The sequence below is a fragment of the Stegastes partitus genome, unplaced genomic scaffold, assembly GCF_000690725.1.
Source record: "Stegastes partitus isolate 25-593 unplaced genomic scaffold, Stegastes_partitus-1.0.2 Scaffold1972, whole genome shotgun sequence".
NCBI lineage: Eukaryota > Metazoa > Chordata > Actinopteri > Pomacentridae > Stegastes > Stegastes partitus.
This window is the reverse complement of record NW_007579703.1, coordinates 10,187-21,156: the sequence shown is the minus strand read 5'-3', so window position 1 is coordinate 21,156 and position 10,970 is coordinate 10,187. Positions and strand designations below refer to the sequence as shown.

Genomic DNA, 10,970 nt, shown 5'->3' with positions numbered 1-10,970 from the left:
TACACTTAGAGACAGACAACCAAGCACACTCACATTCACACCTACAGACAATTTAGAATCACCAATTAACCTCAGCATGTTTTTGGACTGTGTGGGAGGAAGCCGGAGAACCCGGAGAGAACCCATGCTGAGCATGCAAACCCCCCGCAGGAAGATCCCGGTGCCTCCACCGGGATGCAAACCGGTGGCATTCTTGCTATGAGGTAACGGTGCTAACCACCGAGCCACCTTGCAGCCCTTGACCCAGTGTATAAAAACTGTAAACCCACAAAACCAGATTGGTCAACTGATGACTTGCAGACATTCCTCTGTATGGTTGCTGACAAAAGTATCTAGGAAAAGCTGCAGCATTACTTGAGGTCAAGTAAGAAGTCCGTTGGCTGCACACAGTGACCTAAAGGAACAGCTACAGTGTCAGACAGCTAAAAACTACAGAAAACTATCATATAAACCACCACAACAACCTTAGTGGTTCGACCAGATGGACAAAATATATGTCCACAGACTGGAGAGCAGTGGGAGGGAAGGTGGCATTGAAGTGGTCACAGCTTTCTTTGTGCTAATCTAAACTAACCGGCTACGTATAAGAGCAGATCCACATCTTATCTAACTCTTCTTTGGAAAGTAAACAAATCTTTTTTCCCAAAATGTTAAATTATTCCTCTAAGTATCAAACATTCTGTCTCGTAGTGCTCAAACAAACACAAACATAGAAATATAAAACTGCTGATAGAAGTGTTTCTCCCAGATGACTGAAACTCCAAAACAGTCTGAAATCACAAATGTTTTTTTGTTTGGGTTTCACTCTCCACATTAAGTTGGTCATTTCTGCTAGCGCTGCTGCTCAGCTGATGAAAGGAGCTCAGCATCTGTGTTGCAGCGTAGACACATCTCGGCGGTTCAGCTGTATCCATCGTTCCACTCCATAACTTTATCATATTCCTGAATCTTCTGCTTGATGTGCGACAGTTTGCTCTTCAGATACTCGCAGCGCTCCTTCTTCTCCAGGAAAGTGGGGTCCTGGGAGAGTAAAGCAGAAACAAGCTGAGTGTTTCAGGAGCAGCTACATTCTGATCTACATGAATATGATCGGTGTTTTTCTCTTTTGTCAGCACATTTCATGAAACAGTGTTTGGATTGAGGTGTTTTGGTTGGATTTGTTTTAAAAAACAGTCACATCAGCCTCAACTTTGAATCTGTTCCTATGTTAAACTCCTGTGTCACAACATATGTCATCTCATAGCACTTCACATAGTAAAAGGTAAAAGGTACAAACCTTACAAATGTTAAACAAAGAACAGAAAATCCAACAATCTAAAGCTGACATCTTAGCTCAGAGACACTGTTCCTCTGCTAATTTGAATGCCTGAACAAAAACAGCCTCTCTGCAATGTAAACTAACACAGGAACACAATGAGACAAGACAATAAGCTTACGTTCTTCTTCCTCTGGTACTCCTGCAGGATTCTGTTGATGCGATCCACCTCCTACGAACAGAGACAGAGGCAGGATTAAAGAGAGAAACTCAGAATGAAAATCAGGTGCAGCCCTGTGACGGCAGCTTATCAGGAATGTGAGTGTGGAGGGAACAGGAAGGGCAACAGGAACTTCCAGGAGGGGGAAATGAGGCACATTTTTACAATAAAAACACTGAGTGCAATATTTCAGATGCACAATCAGACCACTTCCTGGATGGAGCCACTGCTGAGCCGATGTGACGCACTGAGACAGACTGAAAGTGGGTAAATGTGTCTACAGATGCAAAGTGCAGTCCAGTGTGCTGCTGCACTGAAAGCATCTGTGTGTTTGTTGAAGGTGTAACAGCCTGGATCACAAACACTGATTAGACACATTAAAACAGGGGAAGTCCATGACATGGACATCTGGTTACAATGGCTCCTGTCTGTGAGTAGGCTGTATTAGGCATCAAGTCAAGAATCAGCTTGTTAAGGTGTGTTGGAAGCAGCATCCCATCACAGTTGGCTGTGGTTGAGGCTGCATAGCTGCAGATCAGTCAGAGTGTTCATCATGACTCCTGTCCACCACTGAAAGTGCCTACAATGGTCTTCAGAACTGGACCATGGAGGAATGGAAGAAGGTGTCCTTGTGGAAAGTTTGGTTCACTGTTCACTCAGGGGGGAGATGGCAGCAGGATGGGATAAAGACAACCAGTTGGAGGCAGTGTGATGCTCTGGGCATTGTTCTGCCAGGACTCTTTGGGATATGCAACAATATTCTGAGTGTGTGACTTAATTCGTGTGAGTGCATGATGGTCATTAGGCTGTTTTGGTGTCTTTCCAGCCGGCGTTGGTCGCTACTGTATTCTCCATTTTGTTGGAACTTTTTCTTCTTCACTGCCTCAGTCAGTCTCTCCTGACCTAATACATAAAATAATCCATTCAGCTACTGTGTGCTCCATTAATTAAGCTGCTAATTATTTGAAAAAACTGAATGAAGAAAGAAAGGAGGAGGCAGTCAGGATTTTGGCTTCCTAATTTTAAAATAACATGATTAACTGCGTGTTTGACTTTTAAAATGTGCTCTGCTCGTGCTTTATGTAGATAAAATCACTAGGTTTCAGCTTCACTAACATTAGAACACCTTATTTCCTCCTTTTTAATGTAATTTTTGGTCACACACCTGTCTGAGTGAACTGCAGCCACTTAACAGCATTTATCTTAACCTGCACGTGAGGTATTTATGAAACAACAGTAAATTGTAAAAGTGAGGAGTTTAGCCTGTTCAAAATCAGGAAAAGACTTGTGACGACTTAATGTTTTTTTCTGAATAAAATATTTTTGCAAATATCAAATATGAAATGAGCATCAATGCTTACATCAGCGCAGAACTAGTGTGTGCAATGACAGCTACTCATCAGCATGTAAGGATGAATAATACCACACTGTGCCAATAAAGGGCTGGAGAGGTGCAACTAAACCACGTGCTGCTGCTACAGTTGCAACAGAGCAGGTGATTAAGTTAGTCTGGAGCCTTGTCGGGTATCTGCAGCTCAAAGCTATTTAAATAATATGATGGGAAACTTCACGATAATAGGCAGGTGATTTAGATGCTGTGGCTGACTGGTGTACATGTCAGGACTGAGAGCCTCTGTATACCTACATACATATATACAGTCATGGAAAAAATTACTAGACCACCTTTGTTTTCTTCAATGGAAGCAGGAGGCCGAATAGTCGGAGATCAAAATTGGTATTCTGACACCGGCACTCCGAACGAATAGTCGGCTATTCGGGTCCAGCCCTACTGCAGTCATCAAAAACAAAGGTTATGCAATCAAGTACTAACTCCTGTGTGCATCATGTGACTAAAACAGACAGAAAATAAAACATGGGATGCCTAAAAGCACTGTTTTTGGCAGTACAATGCCAAAGCTATTGATGGAAGAACTTAAGTGATTTTGGTTATTACCAAGAAAACCACGGAAAATGGCGAGATACCAGCTCTTAAATGAAACTCTTATAAGCTTTTTTTGTAGTTATTACATTCGTCCAAACAAATGTACCTTTAGTGGTACCAGGCATTAAAATGAACAAGAAATTAAAAAAAAAAAAAAAAGGTGGTCTAATAATTTTTTCCATGACTGTATATTAGAAACACCTGTATTCATGCAATTTCCAATCAGCCAATCACATGGCAGCACTGCAGCATATAACCCTGCAGACACAAATCAAGAGCTTCAGGTAATATTCACATCAAATGTAGGGATGATGGAATTTGAGATCTCAGTTTAAGGAAAAGACAAACAAACAAAAAACAACAGCATTCTCTCAGTCTTGATTTAGCATCAGTCTGATAAACCCTCAGTCAGCCTCCTCCTGCTCTCTGTGCCAAACCCAAATTTCCTTGTATCTTTTTCTCCTTTGAACTCGTGTGTCATCAGCTTGTCGACTATCTGTAAAGCACTTGCTTCATGCAATACAAAAGGTACTTTACAAATAAAGTTGAATTTACTGAAGTATGAATGACCACAGGGACAGATAGAGGAGACTACAGGTTGTTTGAAGTTACTCACTTGGGACATGGTTTTGAAAAACTCATTTGATTCTGCACACACTGAAACACTAAGTTGTCCTTTTTTAAAACTTTCCACACTTTTGAACACAAGAAGAGAAGAAGATGTGTAAACATGGTTAATTTAGATTTTCCTGAGTTATATGTAAAAGTGTAAGAGGTGCATGTAAAGTATTCACCATCTGGCTGGTCGGGTGCTGAGGCAGAGTGCGCATCATGCCGTCCATCTCGTCAAACTTCTTGAGGGTAGCCTGCACCTCTGAGTGCAGCTCTTTGTACTCTGCGTACTGGTCGTTGAACACAGCTCGGTACTGGTCCCGCTCGTCATCTGTCCGGATCGTTGGGTATTTACTGCATGATGGAGGTGGAGAGTCACAATTCATGTATCTTATCACCGCAGAAAAGGCCAAATAACATGTCATATTTATTACATATACAAATGTAAGTTTTCAACTTTTCTTTTGCTCACTTTTAACCCTCTTAAACCAAAATCAAAAAGGGGGTCCCAACGGGATCACCAAAAGATGCTAGACTAGACAACCTACACACAAAAAGTTAGAGCAGTTAGGAACCATATTCACTAAATAAGTCAAATGTTTACTGACAACCTGATAAGCACATACTTCAAACAGTCAAATCCAAATGTATCTTTTCGAGACCAACTCAAAATGGTTAAATGCAATTCATACAAAATTAAAGCAGTTACCAGCCAAATTCACTGTTTGAGTCGTATGTTTACTGACAAGCCGATTAGCGTATATTCCAAACAGTCAAGCAAATGTACATTTCCAAGATCAGCGCAAATGTGTAACCACGAACTGCATTGCTAGCAACTTTCTGTTCCTCCAACAGCCCACCTCTCTGCATTTCCACTGTTACTGGCACTGCCACAACCAGGCAAGGCTCACGCTCCTCGAACACGTCTGGCTCAAACAAAGACCACAAAACCAAATCCCGAACGTCATCTGTACATCTTTTTTCCCCTCAGAGACCAAAATGATCAACTATTTGAAATAATATTAATAATCTGTCTTGCAGTCATAAACAAACGGCGCTGTACGCGCATAAAAAAGAAAAGAAAAAAGACAAAGAAACCATCATTTTAAATGTGCCGTTTTTCACATCTCCGGTAATATTTCAATGAAAACATAAGACTGTCTTGTTTTGCTTTAACTATATATTGGCAGCGGAGTTGAGCTAACTTGTTATAGAGTTAGGTTTTTAGTTTCAACCGCTCTGCGAGCTAGTCACTACACGTGCGTTAAGCAATCCTGTAGGTAAGGGCGACCTACGTGCTCCACTCGGGAAGCACTGTAGTGGGTAAGATGTTCACAGGGGTGTTCACAGGTGCCATTCTGCACTTTAGTGTATGTATGGTAAGTTACTGTTTGTTGTGCTATGTTTTGGTGGTCACTGAACTGTCGTCATCTCAGGAGCTATGTCGGTATCTGATGATTTAGAACATAGCAGCATTAATAACAACCTTACATTAGTTTCATGGAACGTGAAGGGTCTGGGTCATGTGATTAAAAGGGGACGTGTCTTCTCTCATCTTAAATCGTTAAAGCCAGATGTCTTTTTCCTTCAGGAAATCACATCAGTGCAAATGAACAGCGCAGGCTAAGAGCAAACTGGATATCTCAGACCTTCCAAGCGCCTTTTACTCACAAAGCCAGAGGTGTTGCAATCCTTCCGAGAAAAAAATATTCCATTTTGCCTTGAATCTACAACAGCTGATCCATATGGTAGATATCTCATGATTTCAGGTCATATAAACTTACTACCAATAACAATGCTTAACATCTATGCTCCAAACACTGACAATCCTGAGTTCTTTGTTAAAATCTTTCACACGATACCAATTTCCTGTTCTTTTCCTGACAAGCCGATTAGCGCATATTCCAAACAGTCAAGCAAATGTAGACTTCCAAGGTCAGCGCAAATGGGTAACCACAAACTGCATTGCTAACAACTTTCTGATCCTCAAACAGCCCACCTCTCTGCATTTCCACTGTTACTGGCACTGCCACAACCAGGCAAGGCTCACGCTCCTCCAACACGTCTGGCTCAAACAAAGACCACAAAACCAAATCCCAAACGTCATCTATATTTTTTTTTTTCCCTCAGACACCAAAATGATCAACTATTTGAAATAATATTCATAATCTGTCTTGCTGTCATAAACAAAAGGCACTGTACGCCAAATGATTCAATACAAAAATAATTGGTCTGTATAAAATCAGTGTAAACAAGAACAGACCAGAACTAAAACTTAACTAGGTGTTACATATGTATCTGTGTACAAAGCCTGACCAAATAATGTGAACTACAGGTGTGAATTTGCCCTTAGTCTTGGTGTGATACGAAACTGAATCTCTAGGGATCAAATGATTAATCCAGAGAACAACTGGCAGACTTGTCATGAATAAAAATAATGGTTGGTTGCACCTCCGCTGTGTATTGTATCTGCTTCTCTTCACTTCTGGATTTTCAGTGTTACTTACGCAATGTAGTCTGGCACAATAACGGGTTTCGGGATGTGTCCTGATGGTATCGTTCCCTGTAAAACCTTCGCAGGAGCAGCTTTTGGTGCAGCTTGGATGGGAACGACCGAGGAGCCCCGAACCTGCTCTGGAGTTCTGGGAGCTGGACCAGAAGCTGGGACCATCTGCAGAGACACAGCAACACATGACCTGAGCTCCCTCATAAAATTAAAAGAGCTATTCTGCCTGTAGCCATCTAGATGTGGGTTATTAAATCTTGAATATACAGAACACTTACCAATGACTGTCCAGCTCGCATGTCAGAGGGCTGCATCTGTGCACACACACAAAAATGTAAAAAGATCAACTCATTAATATGTAGACAATAACAACAATTTCCTATTTTCTGACATCTTGCACATGAACCTTTGCTGTGCTGTAGGTGTTGCTGCATAATGTGAAGTCATGTGTGTACTTTTGGTTTGTATAAGCATTTACGCGATACCTATGCCCATTTGTAGTTGTTTTGTTGCTTTACATTAAATCTTAAATCACATTATTTTCACTGTAATAGTTCCATAAACAAATTGCTTCCAAAAAACTGCAAGGGAGAGCATCATTGGATTAACATGCTATATCTCAAAAAGGGAATTAGAAAGAATTAAAAATAATAATTCAAGACAAAGCCATCCTAGCTGCATTCTCATTTAGCAAGGCTCAATGACTCTTGGCTGTGGTCATGAAAGTGGCATCAGTCGTAGGATCTGACTCTCAGCAAGAAAGTAAATAATCATACAAGCTGCAAGCAAAAAGTCTGAGGCTGCTCGTGGTGTGTGCACGTAGTGTGTCACGGTCTCACTTGTGCAGCATTTCACGAGTGACTCACGATTTAAGATGACTTCAGAGCTTGTGTTACATGTTTTTGACCCATAGCTGCATATTTGTAATTTCTTCGTGGAGCTCAAACTTTCACATAAAGCAAACATTACATTCTGTGTCAGTCAGCAGCTAAGACGATCCAGTGGCGATGAGCAGATGAAGCCTCATGAAGCCTTGAAGCTTTCTATGCAATTGATTCGGAAAAAAAGGTTCATTTCTGGAGGCTTCATGTGCACACAAACCCCCCTGCTGATCAAAAAATGTATTGTCATTTCAACTATCAGAATCTGAATCCTTTTTATTGTCATGATACACACACGCTTCCATACACACAACAAAATTACAGCCGGAAGTCTCGCTTTTCAGCAAAAAGAAAAATGGCATAAATAAATAAATAAACTATTGGTGATGGCCTCTTCGCTGTCTTACAACAGTGTCAGCATGAGGAACAATCAGTGCCAAGAATAGAAATAAAAACATCTTAATTTGATTTTGTGTGGTTGGTTCATTAATTCATTCATTGAATCTGTTTTTGATTAATGTGTGGGTAATAGAGGTCTGTTAATGTCAACAAAAATTGCCAGTATGATTTCAGTCAATGTTTAAATATATCCAAAAGGACATGAGACGTTTATGTTCAAACTGTTGCAATGTTTGTAAAAGATGGGACAGCAACTGTTCTTATGAATACTGGGCTGATAGTGACTTTATTCATTTTTTATTAAGAAACAATATTTTTTCCACTACGCTTGGAAACAGTCAGTTTCGTTTTTTGGAAATAACTTCTCTGGCTTTGGACAAAACCCTTTCACATGTGAATATTATAGCAGTAACACATTTCATTATTTACAGGTTTATTATTGGGAGAGATCAGCTCAAAGTGTTGCCATACAGGGGAAGCCCTTCTCCCTTTAGGCTCCATGAAAACTGGTTTCTCAATGTCACAGGCAAATTGGCAAAACTTAAACATAAACACTGATATGCAAATTTTGCGGCGATTCACTGCGCTTTATGTTCGTAAGTCACGCCAACACTTGACCTCCTTCCTAAACCAGCAAAACTTTGTTCGTCATCAGTGACGTCACCTGCCTCCTACAGAAGCAAGCCTCCAGACGGGCTTCATAAAGGACTTCTTGGGTTTCTCAACACCTCGGCACAGTACGTCCCATCACTACGATGCAGCCTTCACATAGAAGATCATCACTGGTGACCAGAGATGGGTCTGCAGCTACCACCAAGAGAAGGAACAGCAGTTTTCACTGTGGAAGAGCCACAGGCTCCAAAAGTGGAGGAGGAACGTTTTTTTTTGGCTACAACAACACAATTGCTGCTCTCCACTTACCCTCCTGACCAGATTTGTTTCCGTGCGACTTCTTCCTTTTCCCCAAAATGAAATTCACATTGAAAGCTTGCTGTTTTGACACAGTTTATGGGACTAAGCACTCATTGCAGATGATGCTTGACATTTTTTCCAGAACAAGACGACTTCTGAGGCGTGTTGCAAACATTGCAGGAACACTGGAAACAATGTAATGCTGTACAAGGAGAGGACTTTGACAAGGATGGCAGCCAAATTTGAATCAGATCCAATTTTTGATTTAATAGGCACAGTCGCTCAGCTTTTTGATCACAGCTTGTATTTACCAAAATGTTGAAATTTATTTAAGAGACCACTATTTAAATGAAGAAATAAACAGTACAACAAAATGGGAGTTCAGACAATGCACAAGCACAAAGTAGTTTTGTTAAATCTAGACTACGTACATCTTTTCCTCGGCAGCATATGCTACCTAACCTGATGAGGCAGATGCTTTTTTCACAGAATCTGAAAAGTTTTGTGGGTTTAGAAAAAGACAGCCTACCAGGGCGCATACCACATCAGTACAAATGCCTTCAAGCAGCGAGTCTCTACTGTCTTGTCTCACATATCCTGTCCATCTACATTGTTACTTACCAATAAATTAAAAAAAAAAAGAAAAAGAAATGCAAAAGCACTTTCAGAAAGTACTTATCCATTTATCACAGGCTAACTCACGCCTAAAGATGGCCATAGTCATAAGTGGTTTCTCAGTAGGGATGGTTAATGATTAAGTCATAGCTGTATCAATGAATAATCGATTACAGCTGCGGTCACATGACATAAGCCACTCTAACAGTTTGTGTCATGTGGCATGGCTGCTCAAAAGGTGTGGATGATAGCCACAGTGTCCTAGTGCACTTAACCTTGCATACAAAAGGAGAGCTCTGGCCAGCAGGCATTAAGCGTCATAGAACACTTTCTCATGGTGGCACTTAACTGGCTAAACCCCTACAATGCTCTCTGCTGCGGCTGCCGGTAGTCTGAGTGAGCATCTCCTCGGGTTACAACAGGCTTCATCTGGTAGCGCAACCAGGCATTACAGCTAATATACATTTTCAGAAACGCATGTCCTCATCGGCTAATGGATTAACAATTACTCAATTACATCCACAGTCTGAATCACTGTAGTTCAGTCACATGGATACAGCCTGGAAGTTTGGAAAGATGGATTCACAACATGCTACCAGCACACAGGTATTTGCACACAGATTTGCAGTCTCCACCTTCTCGCGTCTCCACAACCTTAAGCTTGTGTGCAAACTATGTGGTTTGATGTTGAACTATAGTGTGTGTGTGGGTGTTTGCAACAGACATGTTGAAATGATCCTATAAGCTAAAGAAAGACTTCCATAGAAATCCATAGAGCTAACCCAATAAACAGAGCCAAACAACTTGAAACTAGCGGATATCTTCTTACCTCCTGAATGTAACGTTCCCGGTATCTGCGAGCAGCTTCGTGCCTCCACAGCTTGAGACACACTATGGCTCCAATCAGATACACGACCATGGTGACGAACAGGAAGATAATGGCTGCAGTCTGGCCTGCCTCCGTCCTGCAGAATGCCCCGTTGATGCCGTTGTTGAAGACGGGGTAGGAGCAGAGCCCTCCGCGAGTTGTGTCTCTGACATAGACGATGCCTGGTAGACAAAACGCAAACATGCTCAACTTAATGACCCTATAAAGCCATATTAACTGAAAACATTTCAAAACACATTCAAAGAACCTCTGAGAAATGGCCATCCTTATTTAGTGAAGAAGAATTTTTAAATTGTACTGTTTTGTTTGTCCCTCTTGTGGCCTTAATGGCAAGTTGGCGCATTTTAATTAAAGCAATTCATGTGGCAATGTGAGAAAAAGCTACACTGCTGTTGTTGGTTGTAAACAACAGGCTGTTATTAGAAATTTGTTTTGCAGGGGTGCCCCTAAAGCTCACCTAGTTGAGCGGGCGACCCATAAACAGGGGCTATAGTTCCCCGATGCAGCGGTCATGGGTTCGACTCCCGCTCGTGACTCTTTGCTGCAGGTCTCTCCCCATTCTTCTCCCCCCTTACCTGTCTATTTCTACTGCTCTAAATAAAGGCAAAAGTTTGCTTAATTGGACCAGTTCAGCACCCTGGCTTGAGGCACTACAAAAAACATTTCAAAGCGCACAGGTTCTCTGGATAATACAGTTTTCGAGATGCACCTTTGTTACCTACCTGCTGCCATGTAGAGC

General features: G+C 41.4%; 1 protein-coding gene across 5 annotated transcripts in view; it reads right to left on the bottom strand.

Annotated features, from left to right (window-relative positions):
- Positions 1-168: 168 nt before the first annotated feature.
- The window catches only part of marveld2a (MARVEL domain containing 2a), a 15,673-nt gene continuing 4,871 nt past the window's right edge, over positions 169-10,970 (bottom strand). For all 5 annotated transcript variants that reach the window (XM_008303287.1, XM_008303288.1, XM_008303289.1 and 2 more), the window contains 6 exons: positions 10,172-10,392; positions 6,814-6,849; positions 6,537-6,700; positions 4,212-4,383; positions 1,437-1,487; positions 169-1,020 (listed from right to left, as the gene is read on the bottom strand). In XM_008303287.1, the coding sequence (XP_008301509.1) occupies positions 901-1,020; positions 1,437-1,487; positions 4,212-4,383; positions 6,537-6,700; positions 6,814-6,849; positions 10,172-10,392 (764 nt within the window). In that variant the 3' untranslated portion in view covers positions 169-900. The remainder of the gene's footprint in view (positions 1,021-1,436; positions 1,488-4,211; positions 4,384-6,536; positions 6,701-6,813; positions 6,850-10,171; positions 10,393-10,970) is intronic.